Source organism: Fusarium solani, assembly GCF_023522795.1.
Source record: "Fusarium solani strain SB1 chromosome Unknown bctg00000001, whole genome shotgun sequence".
Taxonomy (NCBI): Eukaryota; Fungi; Ascomycota; class Sordariomycetes; order Hypocreales; family Nectriaceae; genus Fusarium; species Fusarium solani.
This window is the reverse complement of record NW_027072156.1, coordinates 4,721,597-4,741,404: the sequence shown is the minus strand read 5'-3', so window position 1 is coordinate 4,741,404 and position 19,808 is coordinate 4,721,597. Positions and strand designations below refer to the sequence as shown.

Sequence of the window (19,808 nt, the reverse complement as noted above, 5' to 3'; positions counted from 1 at the left end):
GAATGCTCATCCTTCATACTGGACGTTGGCCAGGACAACCTGGAAGACCGCCCGGGGCAGGAGCCCAACCACAAGGCCTAGATCTTCATCTGATCCCGTATTTATGCTTCATCTGTGACGACCCATCATGCACACCTCCACAAGACAGGAGTTACTTGGCCATTCGTCTATATCACTCGACCTGTGTGTGATTCTAGCTACCTCGACGTCGCCTTGGTCAATAGAATGCGCGTCTCTGGCCCCAGGATACTTGCTCGCCTTCGCCAGTGATGGATTTCTTGTAGCTTCGTCATGGTACCGCCGGCCTGCTTTCTTGTCTCAACATCCCGTCTTCATCCCGCCGATTATCGCACCTTTTCCCTCGATCGCCATGGGCCAGCAACATGATTGATGAAGATTCCAAATATTTTTCGCTCAGTGGCGATGACCGCATCGGCGGGCCAAGTACATGGCACATGACTGACTAGGATCAAAGGCGGGTGATTTTTGTCACCATGGACGAAGAGCAAGACGACGAGAGCATCGCCATCCAACACCTCAGGCGCCATAGCAGCCATATTCCGCTCAATGCGTATAGGATACACGTATCCAACACTGGTGAAATTATCTCTATATACACCGATGCAGAGAACGACGAGACTTGCTGTGTACATTACCCGCTCCTTGATGAGATCTCCCTTCCGGAAGGAGTCCGAACAGTACGCCGGGACATGCTCGAGAAGCTCGAGAGGCTTGGTCCTGACGCCGACCTTGTGGCATACCCTCCATGCTCCTCGACTTTAATTTCGCCGCACGCATTAACCACCCTTCAGCTGAAGATGGCGAGGGTGAATGGCACGATGAGAACCGGAATGATGTCAAAGGCGTCATCTTCACTATATATGAGATTATCACTCGAGACGACAGCCTCCGCGATGCACCTCACGAGGAACAAAACATCGAAAGCCTCCCTTTGGAGTGGGTAAAGCATCAAGAAGTACAGCTAGATCGCCCCGTCGTTGAGTATCGCCAAGCGCTGCAAGAATGGCGAGATAGGAGGGCTTTAGACCCAAAGTCGGGAGACATTCCCAAAGCCATCAACTGGCCTCCTCGGCCGAAGCCCCCGAAAGTTAGCGTACCTATGGCAGACGTACATGGAAGTCCTTGCTCAATAGCCATAGATCAGTGGTATGAGAGGCGACAGGCCATCTTAGAAAGAGGCGGAAAGGTACTGAACTGGGAGCGACCGCCGCAGAAGGTGCTAGATGACGGAAGGTGGCTTCTTTCAACTGGCAAGGTAATAGATTGCTAGAACTTGGCGTGCAATCGAGTATTTAATAGCATTTATGTTCATTTGTTCCGCTACAAATCTGGTTTCAAGAGTGTTGACAGTGAATCATGCGCCGGTTGGCAACAATGGCTGACTGACCAATCATGCGATCTAGTCAAGTTCAAGGATAGGTTCTGAGAGACTTAAAATAATGGTTTTCTGTGTAACATATACATGAGGTTTTGTTGACAGGATTGATTGATCAACGAGGATAATAGGAGCGACAAGTCTACACTCCATCATGTTCAGGTATGAAAGCCAAACCACCAGACTGATGCCAACAAAGGGATCCTCCAACGCCATTGCTACAACCAAGAAAACCGTCACCAAACACCAAAATGAAGTAAACCAACTACCCTCAAACGACGAGTTCAATGACAAACAGCGTCAGAACACTCGTGACATCCCCATCTTTGTGGACAACACATCAACACCAGCAAGGCGTTTGGCAATAAGCAATAACGACAAGCTTATTCTACGTCCCAGATCGTCGGTGAAATCCTTGGACTGTCATTTTTTAGCCGGTTGTCCAATCCATACCGTCGAAGGCTTCGTTGGAAGCTGTTTCCTCTAGCTCTTCACAGAGCTGATCACCTAGGCCGGCAATGGTTTCGGCAAGGATAACCTAGTCATATAGGAGTTCAATCCGATAGACGTTGGCCTCGCTGACGTCCCATTGCCAATAACCAACAAGCATGCCCGCCTTCGTCATGCATCAATGATGCCATTCACAGCTGAGCTTTGGAGGTCTCATACTACCTCGCCAATAGACCCACCTTCTAGCCGTACTAGAGGGGAGAATGTAGGGCACCAGAAGTGATGATGAAAGGGCGACGTTTTTCTAACTATGGGGACCCCTTGCAGAGTTCCCTTTGCTTCTGCTGGCTGTTGGCGTTGTCGCGTTCGAGTTCATGGTGGTGGTGGCGGCGGCGGCGATGATCTAGAGCGCTCGACAAAGTTGCACCGGCGACGCCCCTTGCAGTGCGTACACTTCAACTTCTTCACCCTAGCCTCAGAGTGCAGCTCGAGGCCGGGCCATATGCCATACCGAGTGTGCCATTTCCGCAGGTCATCGTTTCCATCCTGGTCGAGATGCTTGATGCACTTGGCGCAGAGCCAGACACCCTCTGTCTTTCGGGGCCCGTCCACGAAAAGCATCTGGTGCCGGAGTGACTCTCGTGAGACGGGAGTGAAGATGCTTGCGGCTCGTTTTATAGGTACGGAGCTGTCCACCATGGCTTCTTTCCCGATGAGACTTTTGGTCATGGGAGGATTAGCGGTTGACCCCATAAAATCTTTGGCTGGGGGATTGCCCGCTGGAAAGATATCAGTCGTAGACCCATTGCTAACAAGACTATCGACCATGGTAGTGTCAACTAAGTCTCCCATAGAGACGGGAGTATTTGTGGTAGGGAAACCGTTGGCAGAGCTATTCGTCGAGTGAGCGTAGGCTATGGAGCCATTGGCCGTGAGACTGTTGATCATAGAGTCATCAACCACCAAATCGTCGACCGCCATCAAATCATCAACCCCGGAATCCTTGATAATCAATCAGACTGTGGGTCATTTCGGTAATATCCATCAAGTCATTGTCCGTGGAGTTGTCAACAACAAGGTTGTTGACCATGTTGCTGTTCATCAAGTTGTAATCCATAGTGACAGAACCGAACACAAAGTCGGACATGGGATCAAGAGTGAAGTTATTCATGTTGAGAGCGTAAGAAGGCCTTGGCAAGGGATGACCAAGTAATTGACAGAATAGGATCTTGGAGAATAATAAAGGGAGAAAAGTCCGTTGTTGTTGGTGTGGGGATGAGTTGGTCTCTACAGAAGAAAACATCATGTCAATAAGTAGGCCGTCAACAAGACACAATGGTCGTAGAATTGAATTTTCATTGTCATGGTAACGAGATGTATCAATTCCAATATGCACGCTGTATGTATAAATCTGCCGCCTAATGGCTAATCTGTACCCTCATGACCACCCTGACTGTTGAGAGATATAGACTTTCGGGCTGATAGTCTTCATAATTCGTTAAAATCATATCAGGGCGTGTAAACACGTCCTGGTGTCTCGTCAGGGGTCGAAGGTTCTTCCAGACCCTCATCAGCAGCATCGACAAGGGGCGGATTCCTCCTCTCCACGCGTCTTCGCCAAGGCCTGTACACGAGGATAGAACCTAGTCCCACAACTAAAAAGACACCACAGATGCTTCCTCCGATAATATCAAAGTGATCTCCAATAGCAGACACTCCATCCCAGAAACCTCCTTCTGGCTCGGCAACGTTCTGGATGAGGGACAAGACCTGGATAATGCCGATAAAGGCAGACACAAAGACTGTGATGCCAGTGAGCACGATGGAGTAGTATAGAATGGCAACGACGTCTCTGGAGAAGGCCTTGGAAGTGTATAGAGCCATCATCAAGGCTCCGTCGGTGGTATCAAGGAGACACATGCCGGCTGTGACAAAGTTAGCTTTCAAGAAAAAGGTCAACTGAGTTTGAAACTTACCGGTAAACAGCAACGGGAAAATCAAAATCAGCCATATACTCGTCCCCTGCACAGCCTGAATACTCGCAATTCCAAGAATAGCAATCTCGGAACTCGTATCAAACCCAAGTCCAAAGACGACACCCAAAGGATACATCTTCCACGGTCGATCAATGACACGAAACAGCTTCTTGAACACACGAGACAGAAATCCCCCTCCCTCGAGGGCAAAATGATCCTGAATCTGGCTTTCCTCGGCGTCAAAGCCACTTCGTTGTCGGCGCTCCTGTAGAACAACCTTGAGGCGCTGCACGAGCTGATACAGAACCCAACCGTTTCCTATGCATAGAATGATGAGAAAGACGGCACTAACGCTGGTGCCTATGATATTGCCCACTCGCGTAAACCCATCAAACCTCTCCCTCAAAGCACCACTCGTAGCCGCAACAACGATACATGTAACAATAACAATGGTACTATGCCCCAGCGAAAAGAAAGTCCCCACAGTAGCAGGCCTCTGACCAGAAGCGATGAGCCTCCGGGTCATGAGGTCGATGGCGGCGATGTGATCCGCATCCAGAGCATGGCGCAGGCCGAGGACGTACGAGAGAGCGGCCGGTGCGACGAGGCGGGGGTGGAAGTGCAGCACGACGGCGACGGTGGCCCATACGATGGCGTTGACGCCGATGAGGAGGAAGATCATGAACAGACTGTTTGTGGGGATTCCACGGAGGAAGCTGGGCTTGGAGATGCCCAGCGGGTTCTGAAAGTTGAAGGGCGCCATGGTGATTGATGTTTGTGAATAACCACCTCGGAGAATATTCACAGAGGAAAAAAAGGTTAAAAACTCGACGAGTTAGAAAGATATACTACACAAGCCACCAGTAAAACCCCCTCTCTCAAGCCCCCCCACGTAAAAGATGCTAGTCATCACCAGAACAGAAAAAAAAACGCCATGAATTTGACCGACGGCCGCCGGCGGGCGTTTGAATGCAAGAGTCGTTGCAGTCGCCTTATCATGCGTGCATGCGCGATGTGCGGGGATGCGGATCAATATCGATAGGCTAAGCCACTTTTGGAACGGCTGGCTAGACTTGATGGGGAATGTGCCGGAGCCAAGACTCCAGGGTAATTGAGGCTATTCGGAAGAGCCTCAAGTTAACGACGTCTTTACGCCGAGGTGATGCTTTCCGGGTGACTTGATTGAGAGCTTATTGATGGCTCCTGTGCCGTTAGACTTTTTATTACCGGTTTGTTTCCAGAGCAACCAAACGTCGCTCACAGTAAAGTTAAGGCAAGACAACCTTCTCCACCAACGAACGATTGACACGAGCTTCTCGAGAACGCCCTCACTTATTGCTTTTCTGACTTCGGCCTCAACCAGGACAAACATTGCAGCATGCAGATATTTTGTCATTCTTTTTGTTATTGCTGTTGCCGGTGACTTGTGATGTCACTCCTCTCTTCACGGTATGAGTGTCATGAGTGAGGATGTTCAGACGAATCCCTTGGTCTCGTCCCTTTGGAACCTCTACCTCAATCCACTCTATCCTCTCAACGTGTCCGTCGTCAACTAAACTTTAATCATTGAAGCTTGTATGTACCCTCGGTCTAAATGCAACGGCCTGAATGCCATTGACTCCCTGGCCCCAGCACTTGTGATCCATTCAATGGAATCGAAACTGTCGACTCATGCGCGTGATGTTGTCCTCAAAAGGTAAAGTCGCTCTCGACAATGCAGACTGAAACGATGTGCATGTGGGAAAAGCTTGAAGTAATCCGTCTCATCACAGACCTAGGACTCGAGTGATCCCAGTCTCGGGTTGATAGCCCGTCTTCGTCTCTCTAAGTTCGGGAGAGTCGCGTTATGGAATCTAAGGATGAGAGGGCAGTTATTAATGTCGCATGGGAGTTCCCAGAGTTGGATAAGATGTCGTTAATAAAAGCTTCATGTTAACTCAAAGACATCTTTTCCCTGGCTTCCTGGTGGAGGATACGTGGACATCCTATCCACAACAAAAGGCGCAAAGCTCGCCGGCAACAACAAGTTGGCTAGTTCGGGAAGGGTAATCGTAGGCAGCTTGTGGACGGGTTGGCCTAACTCTCCTCAAAGTCGTGTATGGGGGAAGAGGACATGCCTGAGAACCCAGATCTAACTCGTGGGATCTTGGTCACATCTAACAATGCCGCCCCCCACCATCGGAGTAGACGCCCCGGGCGATATCAAGAGTTCAAGGTTTCCATACCTTCTGGGTTATTCTAATCCAAGTAGAAAAAGGTAGACTTCATCCCCAACACATGGTCTCAAGAACTTATTCCTCTACCCCTTAATCCACCCCGAGGATACCGCCATATGCACCGTCTAACTCTCTCTCCCTCACTACTCGGCGTGTCGTTTGCCCGTCGTTTAACTTACTGTCAAATTTTAGCATTTGGTACTCAAACGTAGTCCATCAATGTGAGCCAAAGCCTGTTTACCACTGCTCCGTTGGGCGGCAGACAGAGTTGCCAGCTGCATCGCGGCCATTAGACTTGCACTGCCTGGTTTGCAGTGCACGCTTGTAAACACTGCTCAACAGATTTCGTTTGATGTCTGGAGGAGCATAAATAACCGTCTTCTCCCCCAGACCTCTTCTCTTTTTCCTCTCTCTCCTTCTTCACACCAAAAAGTTCTACTTAAAGACACCTTCGCCTTCTTGGTTTTCAAGATATTTTCCCCATCCGACACCTGACACCCTCATTTCCATAACAATGTCTCCTATAATCACCGAAACCTTTTGGCCTGCCCTCAGGGCCCAGCTGTTTCATCCGGACTCGACGATTTCCGACTGTGCAATTAATTGCACCATTTGTTACGAGAAGGTCGAACTGCAGGAAAAGATCGCGTCCCACGAGTCCGACCACACGGCAGTCGTACTGCCGTGTGGTCACATTTTTGGTTCTTCCTGCTTGCGGTTCTGGTCAGAATCTCTCATGGACAGGGGCACACCTCCCAGCTGTCCCTCATGTCGCGTCACTACCATCCACGCCCGATGCCGACACGCTGCTACACCGATGGAGATCCCTCTTGAGCCCCGCCAACCGGACAACGTTTCGAATGTGACCTCCCACTCCGGAAACATTCAGAAATCCCTCAAGACCTTTGTCACCGCTATCGATGGGTTCCTCGACAATGGAACTATCAAACAGACCCGACGCCAAGCCTTGAAGAGGCTCCCACCGACCATCCCCGAAGGGGTGGTCTTAGCGAACTATGCGACTCCTGTTACGTGCAGGAAATTCTCAACACCATGACGGCCATCGGTTCGATCGTTAGCAGCTCTGTGAGCCTTGCGCATGACGAATTTGTTGGCGTTGCCGCCACGCTCGGCGATGGGATTTGGCTCCTTTACTCAGAGGAGAGACGAAGACACGCCACGATTCGGCGTAGACTGAACCTGGACCGAGACGAAATGATCCTCAAAGCCTGCCGCGGCACGGAAAAGGTGTTAGAAGAAGAGTGTACAAAGCACTGGTTTGGCAGAGATTTCCTCGGCATCCGATTTTCGTTCCATGTCTACGCATGGGAGTAGACGGCGGATCTTTTTGGGAGAGATGGAGAGTGGTCGTTACGAATCATTTTTTCCAAGGCTGGTCGATTCCTCATTGTTTGACTTTTTCCTGGGTTTAGTTTGACAACTTATCTTGGCGGGCGATTCCCCAACTGGTGGTGTCTGGAAGGTCTGTCTAATGTTTACGTATTGAAGGGTTTCTTTCGACTAGTAATGAAGGGTTTTGTCTTTTGATTCCGTTGTTCTTACCTCAAGATGATACTTGTGATGTTCTGGTGAATTCTTTGTCCCTTTAATCATCGCGTCTGAACAAGTCGTTGTTCTTTATCCTATCGAGTTGAACAGAGCACGCATCAACGTCCCTGCTGACCATTAAAGAATTAATCTTCCTTAAAGTACAAGCCAATACCTCTCAAGTGACAATTCATACCATCAATTTGCTCTGATCCTCCAACGTCGACCGCCATGAATTCTAGATCCCCTTCTCCCACCACGCCCAAGAGCCCCTGTCCAAACTGCTCCAAGACGTGCAAGATCACGTCCATCTACTGGCCAGAGCTAAAGCAGATTCTAGAAAATGACCCCAGCGGGTTTTATGACCTCGACCTCGAATGCCTCTGCTTCGAGCGCATGTCCATCTTTGAGGATGAGCACGTCAGAGACCCAGCGATGGGCAGCTACACCCACGGAGCTCACGTCCTTCCCTGCGGTCACATCTTTGGCGAAAAGTGCCTCGTCCGCATGTGGGAGTATGCGAACGAAGCTGATGGCTGGTTCGCCTGCCCAGCGTGTCGCCAGGCTCTCGGTTATCATGCGCACTGCTACCACGACCTCAACTCCCTCCCCATGCCACAGTCCTTGGACGAAATCAAGCAATTTCCCTATTTTAGAGAAAACGTCCTCGTATCAAACAAGTGCGGCGACTGCATCATGATGGACGAGGTCAGGAACCTCAGCTCCATGGCGCAGAACCATCTTGCCCCGATGGACCTCCGCGAGGGTGAGTATCTCGGCGTGTCCATTAGCTCTCCCGACGCCATGTGGGCACCTTCGACGGATCCCTACAAGGCGGACCCGATTGTACGAACGATGCGGCCTTTTGGGGTGTTGAAGGACTTTTGCGAGCTGTCGCGGAAGTCGATGTCGGAGAACTGGGAGGGGGTGTGGAGGTCGGTGGACTTACGGGAGCTGGAGTATCGTTTGCATGTTTTTAGGGTGTCGGGATATCCTCGAGCGTATACTTGAGAGGGATATATAGATGGCATTAGGTATCTAGATGTGAGACCGAGCCCGATTACAATGCATATTTTTACTATTTTATTTTCCACAGACCACTTATTAGCTATGATACAGTTCTAGTGACACAGAATCCATCTATGCAGCGGCTTCAAAGTCAACAACCAATCCAGGAAGCAGCTCGATCGACTTGGGGCTCTCCTTTGTGCCCAACAGCGTCAACCTAACTTCGACCTTGCTGCCCCCATTCGTCAGAGTAGACAAAGCAACTTGGTTGCTCCCAGGGCTCGGTCCAGCAGGAAGCTCGTAAGGCCATGAGAACACTCCTGCCTCCGAGGTAGCGACCGTGTTGTGAATGGCATCATAAACTGGCTTGTAGGTCGGGATGTCCTTCTCCGGGAGTAGTACTGTGATTCGTGAGAGACCCTTGGCGTGAGAAGGATGCTTGGTGTACTCATGAGGTCCATTCTCCCCCTTGAACGGCGACCGAAGATGCCTCTCAGTAACATCAACACACCAAAACGGCACCGTCGCGGGGAACACACGTTTCCCCTCAGAATCAAGAGCAACCGAAACAAGACACTTCATAAGAACGCCATCCGGCCTGTGTCTCTGTAGCGGAACGAGGTCGCTATACGTGACACCCGCAGCAGCATCAGCAACCCGCTTCTGAAGCTGCACATAGTCGGCCTCGGAGTGCAGCGTGTGCGCCCAGTCTGCAATCTTTCCCTCCTCGAGGTTTCCCCAGCGATGAGCGCGTCTCTTTTCTGGATCTACCCCTTCGACAAAGGCGATGAATTCAATGTATGTGCCGTCGGCGAGGTGGATCAGTTTGTTGACGGTGAGGCCGTCGGCGTGAGCCCCGCCGTCGATGACGACGAGAGAGTCTTTGAGTTGGTCTGTGACGGTTTGGAGGGTCTGAAAAGAGACCAGGATGGCGATGTGGTCAAGGATTGGGAGGGCCATTGTTGATGCTTTGTTTTCTTTGTGTTTGAATGAGTGAGTATTCTCGTTGCTTCAGTGAATGTGTCTGTGTTCACGAAAGAGCAGTGCGGGGGTTCGGAGGTGGCTCGGAGGACGCGCATAACAAGCGCCAGAGTCGACATTTACAGCTGATTAGACGCCCATATGTATTTCATTTGCACACGGCCAATCAGTTCTAGACAGGACATGTTGGAGTTGCTCCACCTACCTTGTTGAACACGCGGGTTGTCGGCTGAGGTTCCGATGAAGCAATTGCTGGTGTGTGCCATTGCTACTCAACAGTGCATTGGACTGCAAGCTTACATCGCGATACTCATAAAACATACTATTAACCGATAACAGTGATGTTATATATCGATACCTTATAATTGTACTTGTGGGCGATAGAATTGCAACACACCTTGCTGCAATGGACATCAGCTTATTGCTTCAACCCAACCTCCACGCCAACCATCAAGCTTCCTTCAAAGCGACGACTTCTTTCATTCGTCGGCTCGCCATTCGCATCGGACCATCGAATCATAACCGACCCTCCAGCCCCTCTAAATAGCCTACCGACTGCCGCTCGGATCGTCGCCGCCTGCACATAAGATTCACCCTTGTGTTGAGTGAGATCTAAGCGCTTACCATCTCCGCGTCTACACCAAACTCCGTCACAAATCCGCACCATCCGGAAAGCGGCACAGTTTATGATTATAAAGCTGTCATCATGGGTTGAAGCGGGGTTGGGATGTTAATTGGGGGACTTGGTATATATGAGTGAGCTTCGCTGGTAGCAGAGCCATGAACTACGCTTCTCATCTCACACCTACTTACTCAAAAACACGATGACGTCCCTATACCAACAGACCGTTCCGCCACTGGTCAAGTACCTCAAGAACTTGTCCCACCTCCTCCAAAAAGGCGCCAAGTTCTGCGAGGAAAAGGGCGTCAAGCATGAAGAGCTTCTCACCTACCGTCTAATTGCTGACATGCGAGGGTAAATACCAACGCAAATGAACTATCTCTATAACACCACCTCTAACATATCCATAGCCTACCCTACCAAGTCCAATCCTGCTCCAACACAGCCAAACACGCCGTCTCCCGCCTCGGCGCCCCCAACATCCCCATCTTCGAAGACACCGAAACAACATTCACCGAACTCCACGCCCGCATCGACCGCACAATCGAGGTCCTCGAGTCCGTAGACCCAGCCTGCATCAACGGAAAGGAAGAGCAAGAGGTAATCATGGAGACTGGAATGGGAAACTTTCGCTTCACGGGGCAGAGATATGTCTCCGAGTTTGTGCTGCCCAACTTTCACTTTCATCTCACTTCTGCGTATTGTATTATGCGTGCGCAGGGAGTCCCGCTTGGGGCTTTTGATTATCTCAAGGATGTTTTTGAAAAGGTTGAGAAAGAATGATGGTTGAGGGTGGGATATGATATGCGGGAAAGGGAGGGTATTCTTGAATGGGGGCCGGGAATAGTCCGTGAGAAATTCTCGCCGTCACCTACTTAATGAGAAGTGAAACCACAACTTAAAGATATCAACAATACAACATCGAGTCACCATGTCTTCTGAAACACCCTCCACCCGCATTCAAACACCAGATGTCACCACATCAGAAGTCGAAAGAACAGCCCACGTCCAGCGTCTAATGGACCGCCTCCTCGAAAAGAGTCCCATCTACAACTTCATCATGTCACCCGTCAAACTCATCAGCGCCACACAAGGAACAGTAACAACTCAAATGGTCCTAAACGCCAACCACGTTAACAGCAGGGGAGGTCTGCACGGCGCCGTGTCGGCGACAATCATCGACTTTGTGACGGGTCTCGCTATTGCTTCATGGGATTTGAGGGAGACGACGGGGGCGAGCGTTGATATGCACATCAGCTATCTCAGCACCGCAAAGGTTGGGGATACGGTTGAGATTGTGTCTACGGCGGACAAGGTTGGAGGGAGCATGGCCTTTTCGACTATTCGGATTTCCAAGGTTGGGGAGGATGGGAGTTTGACGCCTGTTACTGTTGGACAGCATACAAAGTATGTGAGGCAGAGCTCAGCGAAGACGGACAAGTCATGAGATAGGATATTGGCAGAGCTAGAAGAGTGTTGAAGGAAACATGGAAGATGCTTAGAGGCTACATCAAAGAACTTAGACATGGCAGGGGAGATGATTAGAGGGATGGCACAAAGGATCAATACAGCTATAGACTTCACCCCTCAAACCCTTCCAGTCGAACAAGTAATCCCCCCATCAACAACAATCTTCTGCCCCGTAATATACCTCGCCTCCTCAGAAGCAAGAAACAGAACCGCATTCGCAACATCCCACGCATCCCCCATCCTCCCCATCGGCACCTGTCCATTCCTCATCTCGCAAAACGCCTCGTATCCCCCTTCCTGCGGGAACCTATCCGCTAGACTCTTTGTGTAGGGTGTATCCATGAGGCCTGGGACGACGGTGTTGAGGCGGACCTTTTTGGGGGCGTATATGACGGCTGTTGCCTTGACGAATTGGAGGATGGCCGCTTTGGCTGTGTTGTATGCGACTTGAGGTTTTCCAATGTATCGGAGTCCTGCGATAGAGGATATGCACACGATTGATCCTCCTGTTGGTTGCTTCTCCATGATGGGTAGGACGTGATGGCAGGCGAGGTACACGCTCTTCAAGTTGATGTCCATCTGCGCATCCCAAACCTGCTCTTTCAAACTCGCCGGATCCCCAGGTTGACTCTGTCCAACGCTCGTGACTAGAATATCAATTCGTCCATGCATCTCGAGGCAAGCATCCACGAGCTTCTTCACCGAGGCGTTATCCGTAGCATCGGTAGCCACGACATCGCACCGTCCACCCTCAGCTTCAATCGTCTCCTTTGTTTTAGAAGTTGAAGCAACAGTTCTGTTTCCTCCAAAAACGACAGCTCCTCTTCTCGCGAGTAACACGGCGCATGCAGCACCAATACCCCATCCATCGGCGCCAGTTTGCCCGAGGCCGACAACAAGAGCGACTTTTCCGTGTAAATCCAACATGACGGAGACGGAAAAGGAAATGACAAGCGAGACACAAAATAATGATTGGCGGCCATCTTTTCAAGTGCGCCGAACGATGCAGTTATAAGCTGCACATGATGGCCATTTTCCATCATTTCCAACGGGTTTCTTGTGTCTTGTCGGAACTTCTCCGTCGGCAGGATTGCGTGATCACCGAAGATGCGGAGCTCCTCCGCCTGCAACTCACGGCGACACTTGCAAGAAACGTCATTTGGGGGGTGTAATACATAAGCCATGATAGGCCAGCTCTTTTGCTACTCAACTCCCAATCTACACTTACAAAAACACACACATCAAAATGGCAGACATCAACCCAGACTACGACCTCGACACCCCCATAACCTCCAAGGTAGGCCTCCGCCAGGGTCTCGCCTCATACGGAGACCCTCACTTCTCGCTCTTCCTGCGCAAGGTCTTTATCAAGGCCCTCGGTTACAGCGAAGATGCCCTCTCAAGACCCATCATCGGAATCGTCAACACATACTCCAGCTTCAACCCGTGCCATGCCAATATTCCGCAGCTGATAGACGCCGTCAAGAGAGGCGTGCAGCTCAATGGCGGATTGGCGATTGACTTTCCTACCATCAGTATACATGAGTCTTTCTCGAGTCCGACGAGCATGTATTTGAGAAACTTGATGAGTATGGATACTGAGGAGATGATCAGTGCTCAACCGTGTGATGCCGTCGTGTTGATTGGAGGTTGTGACAAGACCACGCCTGCTCAGTTGATGGGAGGCATCTCAGCCAACAAGCCAATCCTCCATCTTGTCACAGGCCCAATGATGCCGGGAAGTCATCGAGGAGTGAGAATTGGAGCTTGTACCGACTGTCGTAACAACTGGGCCAAGTATAGAGCTGGCGCCATCGACATTGAGGACATTTCAGCCATCAACGACGAGCTGGCACCAACTGTAAGTTTAATCCCTCTCAATTCAAATCCACAAACTCACTAGCTTCCTAGGGCGGAACATGCGGTGTCATGGGCACAGCAAGCACCATGGCCTGTATCCTCGTCGGTCTCGGCATGATGCCTTTCGCTGGTGCCACAGCTCCTGCAGTCTCAGCTACTCGTCTTCGCATCGCCGAGGCCACTGGAGGGCACGCTGTGGCAGCGTGCAAGAACCTCGACCAGCTTCGACCGCAGACTTTGTTGACGCGCGAGTCGTTCCTCAACGCCATTATTGTCCTTCAGGCTATTGGTGGCTCAACTAACGCTGTTGTGCATCTCATGGCCATCATCGGACGTCATCCAAAGGTGGCTGGAACCATCACTCTGGACACCGTTGATGAGATTGGCCGAAAGACGCCGTTGCTGGTTGATCTGAAGCCCAGCGGCGACAATTACATGACTGATTTCCACAACTCAGGTTTGTCGTTCATATCTCAATAGCTGACCAGATACTGACATCCTCAGGTGGCATGCTTGCTCTCTTCCACGAGCTCAAGCCTCTTCTCTACCTCGACGCAATGACAGTAACCGGGCGAACACTTGGTCAAGAAATTGCTCAAAACTCTCTCATCCCCGTGCCGCGGGAACTCAGCGTCATCCAACCCTTCGACAAGCCCCTCTACCCAAAGTCATCACTTGTCGTGTTGAGAGGCAACCTAGCCCCAGGAGGTGCCGTCATGAAAGCAAGTGCCTCCAAATACAGACGCCTCCTCCAACATTCCGGCCGAGCAGTCGTCTTTGCCAACTCGGCAGACCTCGCAGAGAGGGTAGATGATCCTGACCTAGAGGTGACGCCAGACAGTGTGCTCGTCCTCCAGAGTATCGGGCCCATCGGCAACCCAGGCATGCCCGAGGCAGGAATGATCCCAATCCCTCGAAAGATTGCATCGCAAGGAGTGCTGGATATGCTCCGTCTATCAGATGGCCGCATGAGCGGTACAGCAGGCGGAACAATCGGTCTTCACATCTCACCAGAATCCGCCGACCCCGATTCAGTGCTAGGAATCATCAGGAACGGCGATCTGATCACCTGTGATGTTGAGAAGAGGATACTCTCGGTCGATCTCACAGATGAAGAAATCGCCCAAAGAATCCAAGACAGGAAAAAGACGTTTGCAGGAAGCGAAGGAGCCGCAGCACCGTGGGTGAAGAGAGAAGGAATGAGAGGCTATCGGGGACTGTACATGCGACATGTGAACCAAGCGGAGGCAGGCGCAGACTTTGACTTTTTGACAGCCGATGGGCCGCCCAGATCATAAAGTTGTTAATGTTTGTTATATGCTTGGGTATGTTGGTATAAAGTCCTGGAACAGGTCTCGGACTATGGTGTCGACGTTGATGGAATCCGTCGCTTCAAAGTATTCGGCAAATGAATCGTTCATGAGAAAATCTTCAAATGCGTTTCCACTGAAGGCGTTCATGCTCTCGCTGTGGCTCATGGACAGCGTAGTGTTGGGATAGGAGATGCCAACGTCCAAGCCTGTCAATGATGTGGTTTGTGCAGTGACGACATGCCCTTGTTCGACTTCGCTAATAGCCCCACGACTGTTTGCGGCGCCAAACTGCCCGCTTCTGTCTCGTAGCCATCGAATCGTTGATCTTCCCAGTTCATCCAGGATATCACGGCTTCGTTTTGCCCCTGACCAATGCTCACCGGTGGCGCTCAAAACACTCAGAGAAATGCTCAGATCTCCCATTAACACATCAATCTCAGTATCGCGAGCAATCTCCGGTACCACTTTGATACAGTATAACAAGGTTATGGTGCTAAGAACGAGAGCGTGAAAAGTCACCCAGCTGTGTACCAAGAGATTCTTCTTGTACAAGCTGTCAAACAACTTGATGCTCTCGCGAGCACTCTGGTGGCACTGCACCAGAGCCTCGCTGGAAGGCTTGGGTATGGCGGGACTTGGTCTAAGGAGAAGCATTCTTAAGCCGTGATAGCGCAGTTGACAGGTAGTTCTCAGATAGAATTCGGATGGGTCGTTAGGGGAAACAGGGATCTGGCTTGCCCACTCGTCCAACTGGCGCAGCATAGATGTTTGCCAATCATTGATGTCAATGACTGGGGGGTATGCGTAGATCGGCGAGTCTCTGATGATGCTGTTGGCAACATACTTGATCTCCGAGTTGAGCTTGGCCGCCTTGAACAGATGCATCGCAAAGTCCATCTCCTTGTTAGTCCCTGGGAGTCGTGACTGGTTTACATCGCCAAGCTCATTGTCACTCAACCCTTGCGGCATCTATACTGGTTAGTCAAAACTTAGTGTGCTGGCGAGCCTCCACTTACACGAAGTTCACACGCCTCATCCCTCACACCAATAGGACGACCCATCATGGTTGCAATAATCCGATCGAAAGAGAAAATTACCCAGAATATGCGCGTACGCATCTCTTGCTCCAGCAAAGATATCCCAGAGCCAATGTTAATGTTGCGCTGGAGGCCCAGGTCAAGCAGGGCAGCGAGGCAGTGATAGTTGAGGTACCACACATTCAGGCGGACAAAGGGGCTATGGATAGTAAAGATGAGAAGTAGGAGCAAACACTGAACGCCCTGTAGGGAGTTCTCGAGGTTTAGTTGTTCCAGGTGCTGGAGGGCGGACAAGCAGTATGATTCTGCTGGGATGCGAGCCCTGAGCCGACCGGATAGTACAGTAGCCCCTATGGCCAGAACCATGAATACTTGAAAGGCAACAACGGGGTCCTTTTCTTCCTGCTCATAGGCTTGATCCAACATCTTTAAGAATGTAGGCCGATGAAGGACAGGGTACTGCAGGTGTATCGCGTCAAAGTAGGCATCGCACAACTGCTTCGCCATGTCTCGAGCTGGGAGGGGCAGAGGCCCTTGGATAGCCTCGATAAGTTTGGTAGGGAAAGGGGTATCACGACCTGATCGGTTGAGCCTTTCGTCATGCTTCGATGCCGAGTTAAGCATCACTCGCGCCAGAAAGTAGCCACTAGAAGGGCCAATGTATCTTGGGTCTTGGTTTGTCCCAAGAGACACTAGTCCAATCTCGTGGGATAGAGCACCAGCTCCAGGGGCCGACCTAACAGGCTGATTACTCGGTTCTGTGGCTGTTTCGTTGGCTTCCTCGGGATAGTCCTGGGTCTGCAAAGCAGAAGGAGACTGGAGTATTGTATCCGTTGTCTCGTCCAGAGCAGCTTCGCTGGATGCTTCTCTAGTCTCAGGAGGCGGCTCCTGAGACAGATCAACGTCGGGGCATCTTGAGCGTAAAATACCCTCTAACCAAGATATGCGACGCTTGAGAGTCGAAATGTATCTATCTTGATGTTAACTCGGGAATAGCCAATGCTCGGTTGACCTACTCTCTGGGCAGATCCTTCAGCCGGGCACTTTCTCCGTCTGTACAGGCAGCGCCCGCATTTCGACAATTCTTGCACGCCGGTAGTTCTCCATCGCACTAAACTCATCAGTTCCCTATCCCAGACACTAGACTTTTCAACGTACTCGTATCTTGCGTCGCTGGCAGCGGAGACAGGCCATGCGCAGCCTGGGATTTCTCCGTCCCAGCTGATTCCGTCTTCGGGTCCGCGGCCCACTGGAACTGTCGTCTTCCGGCATCTTTGGGAATCTGCCTATGTGTGCGTTATTATTGGTCGATGGATGAGTGGCTGCAGATGCTGTTGTTGAAGAGTGGAAGATGGAGTGGCAAAACTCCGATGGGAGCGGGGAGATGCCGTCAGAGCTTAGAGGCGAGACGGAAAAACGCCGCGTGGTTTAGGTATGGGATAATCAATGACCCAGTTCACGATGAAATAAAACCATTCAACGCTCGTTCAATTAAAACAAATACTGTTCGTCACTATCTCGTTGCATAATTACAATCACTTGTTCAAGACAGCTCTCTACCTCTTCCTTGTCTAACCAATTCACTCACCCACCGTCTTCAACTCCTCACTCAGCCCACAATGGCATCTCAACCCCCAGAGGAATCTCTCAAAATCCACGTCGCCGCCTCAGAAGCCCGACGCCTAGTCCAAGACATCCTCAAAGGCAACGGTGTCCCAGAACAAAATGCCGCCATCATCGCCCGCTGTCTCGTCGCCGCCGACCTCCGCGGCGTCGACACCCACGGCATGAACCGCATCCCGTCGTACATGGAGCGCATCCGTCAGGGCGTACTCAACGCCAGCGCACAGCCTGTCGTGAATCAAGTGACGCCAGCTGTTGCTCAAGTTGACGGGAAGAATGGGTTTGGATTTGTTGCAGCCCATAAGGGTATGGCTGCTGCTATTGAGTCTGCTCGCGTGTTTGGTATTGGCATGGCTAGTATCAAGCATTCGAATCACTTTGGTATGAGTGCTTGGGTTGTTCAGCAGGCTCTCGACGCAGACATGATGAGTCTTGTGTTTACAAACTCGAGTCCTGCTCTACCTGCCTGGGGCGGCAAGAGCAAGCTCATGGGCGTATCTCCCATCGCCTGTGGTGCACCAGGCAAAGGCCCCATGGAGAACTTCATCCTCGACATGGCGCCCTCGGTGGCAGCTCGAGGCAAGATCTACAAAGCCAAGCGACGCGGCGAAAAGATTCCATCCGACTGGGCCCTCGACTCCGAAGGACGCCCAACCGATGACCCTGAGGCTGCTCTCGGAGGCGTCATGCTCCCCATGGGGGGACCCAAAGGTTCTGCCCTATCCATAATGATGGACGTCTTCTCAGGCGTGCTCTCCGGCTCAGCCTTTGCTGGACACGTCACAAACCCCTACGACCCATCCAAGCCCGCAGACGTCGGCCACTTTCTAGTCGCCATCAAGCCAGATCTATTCATGAGCTTGGACGAGTTCCGAGAGAGGATGCAGTACCTATACGAGAGAGTTGTGGGCTCTGAAAAGGCAGCCGGTGTAGAGAGGATTTATTTTCCGGGAGAGATTGAGCAGTTGGCTCAGAAGGAGAGGGAGAAGAATGGGATTCCGCTCGTGCAGGCTGAGATTGATGCTTTGAATGAGGAGGCGAGGAAGGTTTCTGCAGACACTTTGGTCACAATGAAAGATTGATAGTTGATTTAGAGTGAAATCATTGGTTGGAATCGTGTATCAATACCAGAAAACTATTCAGGCGTACACCCGTTATTGATTATTGCAATAAATACACTTCTCATATCGCTATGTGACCAGACGAATCTCATGCATGAGGAAGACACCTGGCAGCAAAGAATCTCCTATCCTTGAGAGCGAAAACCAACTATGTTTAACAGCTACAGTACTTAGATAATTGGTCATTTCGGAGCTCATGGTAGGTTCCAGAGGCCGGCGAGTTGTCCCCATAGTAGCCACGGACATTCTCCGTCAGGCAACCCGCGGGTTTGTTCCGCTCAGCCTATACCAACTCAAGCGTGCACACTTTAAGAACAGAAGATCAACCATAGTGAACTTGACTTCCTAATCAACCTAACAACAGTAAATCAGAAAACTACACATCATCAACAACCATGACTGTGGTTCACATCGGTATGTCCCAAGGCCCTATTCCATCACTTCTCATCACCACTGACATTGGACAGTCCTCTTCAAATTCCGACCTGATGTCGATGAATCCCACCGAAAGACCTTTGTCAAAGAACTCAAAACACTCAAGAGTCTATCTTGCGTAAAGGACCAGCGCTTAGTAGTAGGAGGTCCATCCATCACCGACCCCATTGCACGAAGCAAAGGCTACCAGATTGCGCTGTTGAGCTTCCACCAAGACCCTGCCGCTTTGGCAGAGTATCAGGCTAGCAGTGAGCACCACAGGTGAGTTGCATCCTACGATGAGAATGGGGAGATTTTAACTTCGTGTCAGGGTGACGAGCCAGTATCTATGGCCTTTTGCTGAGGATGTAACACGCTTCGACTTTGAGGTGGATGCTGAGGATGAGGACATGTTTGAAAAGAGGTTTGGTTTCTCTCAGGCATAGAAAATAGATGTTAATTTGTTGTCATAATTCCTCTACCAAGGCCAACCCTCATACCTCTACGACGTAAGCATCAAACGAGCCACTTCAGGACTCTCGTGCAGTGTGAATCGCCAATGAGCTTGGTCCCTAGACTTCCGGCGAGTCTCGGGTTGAGGAGGTTCCGCTACCTATTACTATGCTGCTTCGAGATATGGGCGGCTTCCGTGTCTCAAAGTGAAGCTCTACCGCAGCCATCTTGTATAAAGACATCTCGGAAAGCACGCCGAACAGGAGCAGAGAGTAACCGTCCCAGGTACCAATCCGGAGGGAGGCAAGGTCTTCAAAAGG

General features: G+C 50.9%; 13 protein-coding genes across 13 annotated transcripts; 8 read left to right on the top strand and 5 right to left on the bottom strand.

The window, feature by feature from the left end:
- Window positions 1–494: 494 nt before the first annotated feature.
- Window positions 495–1,291, top strand: MRS44_003593 (uncharacterized protein; the record flags this gene model as incomplete). Its single annotated transcript, XM_046273568.2, has 2 exons — window positions 495–735; window positions 813–1,291. 2 exons carry the CDS (start codon window positions 495–497, stop codon window positions 1,289–1,291), a joined length of 720 nt encoding a protein of 239 aa, XP_046137716.2.
- A 927-nt stretch (window positions 1,292–2,218) lies between these two features.
- MRS44_003592 (uncharacterized protein) lies at window positions 2,219–3,017 on the bottom strand (the record flags this gene model as incomplete). The annotated part of the gene is made up of 2 exons (XM_046280841.2): window positions 2,219–2,848; window positions 2,919–3,017. The coding sequence occupies 2 exons, from the start codon at window positions 3,015–3,017 to the stop codon at window positions 2,219–2,221; spliced, it is 729 nt and encodes a 242-aa protein (XP_046137715.2).
- Window positions 3,018–3,355: 338 nt separating this feature from the next.
- MRS44_003591 (uncharacterized protein) lies at window positions 3,356–4,585 on the bottom strand (the record flags this gene model as incomplete). The annotated part of the gene is made up of 2 exons (XM_046272038.2): window positions 3,356–3,771; window positions 3,823–4,585. 2 exons carry the CDS (start codon window positions 4,583–4,585, stop codon window positions 3,356–3,358), a joined length of 1,179 nt encoding a protein of 392 aa, XP_046137714.1.
- Window positions 4,586–6,552: 1,967 nt separating this feature from the next.
- MRS44_003590 (uncharacterized protein) lies at window positions 6,553–7,373 on the top strand (the record flags this gene model as incomplete). Its single annotated transcript, XM_065623255.1, has 2 exons — window positions 6,553–7,038; window positions 7,077–7,373. The coding sequence occupies 2 exons, from the start codon at window positions 6,553–6,555 to the stop codon at window positions 7,371–7,373; spliced, it is 783 nt and encodes a 260-aa protein (XP_065479327.1).
- A 444-nt stretch (window positions 7,374–7,817) lies between these two features.
- Window positions 7,818–8,597, top strand: MRS44_003589 (uncharacterized protein; the record flags this gene model as incomplete). The annotated part of the gene is made up of 1 exon (XM_046273567.1): window positions 7,818–8,597. The coding sequence occupies one exon, from the start codon at window positions 7,818–7,820 to the stop codon at window positions 8,595–8,597; it is 780 nt and encodes a 259-aa protein (XP_046137712.1).
- Window positions 8,598–8,726: 129 nt separating this feature from the next.
- MRS44_003588 (uncharacterized protein) lies at window positions 8,727–9,554 on the bottom strand (the record flags this gene model as incomplete). Its single annotated transcript, XM_046275415.2, has 1 exon — window positions 8,727–9,554. One exon carries the CDS (start codon window positions 9,552–9,554, stop codon window positions 8,727–8,729), a length of 828 nt encoding a protein of 275 aa, XP_046137711.2.
- An 845-nt stretch (window positions 9,555–10,399) lies between these two features.
- On the top strand, window positions 10,400–10,980 carry MRS44_003587 (uncharacterized protein; the record flags this gene model as incomplete). The annotated part of the gene is made up of 2 exons (XM_046283000.1): window positions 10,400–10,551; window positions 10,608–10,980. The coding sequence occupies 2 exons, from the start codon at window positions 10,400–10,402 to the stop codon at window positions 10,978–10,980; spliced, it is 525 nt and encodes a 174-aa protein (XP_046137710.1).
- Window positions 10,981–11,128: 148 nt separating this feature from the next.
- On the top strand, window positions 11,129–11,644 carry MRS44_003586 (uncharacterized protein; the record flags this gene model as incomplete). Its single annotated transcript, XM_046275414.2, has 1 exon — window positions 11,129–11,644. The coding sequence occupies one exon, from the start codon at window positions 11,129–11,131 to the stop codon at window positions 11,642–11,644; it is 516 nt and encodes a 171-aa protein (XP_046137709.1).
- Window positions 11,645–11,784: 140 nt separating this feature from the next.
- On the bottom strand, window positions 11,785–12,594 carry MRS44_003585 (uncharacterized protein; the record flags this gene model as incomplete). The annotated part of the gene is made up of 1 exon (XM_046272569.1): window positions 11,785–12,594. The coding sequence occupies one exon, from the start codon at window positions 12,592–12,594 to the stop codon at window positions 11,785–11,787; it is 810 nt and encodes a 269-aa protein (XP_046137708.1).
- Window positions 12,595–12,913: 319 nt separating this feature from the next.
- On the top strand, window positions 12,914–14,825 carry MRS44_003584 (uncharacterized protein; the record flags this gene model as incomplete). Its single annotated transcript, XM_046272568.2, has 3 exons — window positions 12,914–13,528; window positions 13,579–13,984; window positions 14,032–14,825. 3 exons carry the CDS (start codon window positions 12,914–12,916, stop codon window positions 14,823–14,825), a joined length of 1,815 nt encoding a protein of 604 aa, XP_046137707.2.
- A 15-nt stretch (window positions 14,826–14,840) lies between these two features.
- Window positions 14,841–17,149, bottom strand: MRS44_003583 (uncharacterized protein; the record flags this gene model as incomplete). The annotated part of the gene is made up of 4 exons (XM_065623254.1): window positions 14,841–15,809; window positions 15,857–16,847; window positions 16,894–16,988; window positions 17,036–17,149. 4 exons carry the CDS (start codon window positions 17,147–17,149, stop codon window positions 14,841–14,843), a joined length of 2,169 nt encoding a protein of 722 aa, XP_065479326.1.
- A 347-nt stretch (window positions 17,150–17,496) lies between these two features.
- MRS44_003582 (uncharacterized protein) lies at window positions 17,497–18,582 on the top strand (the record flags this gene model as incomplete). The annotated part of the gene is made up of 1 exon (XM_046275413.2): window positions 17,497–18,582. One exon carries the CDS (start codon window positions 17,497–17,499, stop codon window positions 18,580–18,582), a length of 1,086 nt encoding a protein of 361 aa, XP_046137705.2.
- Window positions 18,583–19,016: 434 nt separating this feature from the next.
- On the top strand, window positions 19,017–19,481 carry MRS44_003581 (uncharacterized protein; the record flags this gene model as incomplete). The annotated part of the gene is made up of 3 exons (XM_046275412.2): window positions 19,017–19,035; window positions 19,089–19,317; window positions 19,367–19,481. The coding sequence occupies 3 exons, from the start codon at window positions 19,017–19,019 to the stop codon at window positions 19,479–19,481; spliced, it is 363 nt and encodes a 120-aa protein (XP_046137704.1).
- Window positions 19,482–19,808: the final 327 nt, after the last annotated feature.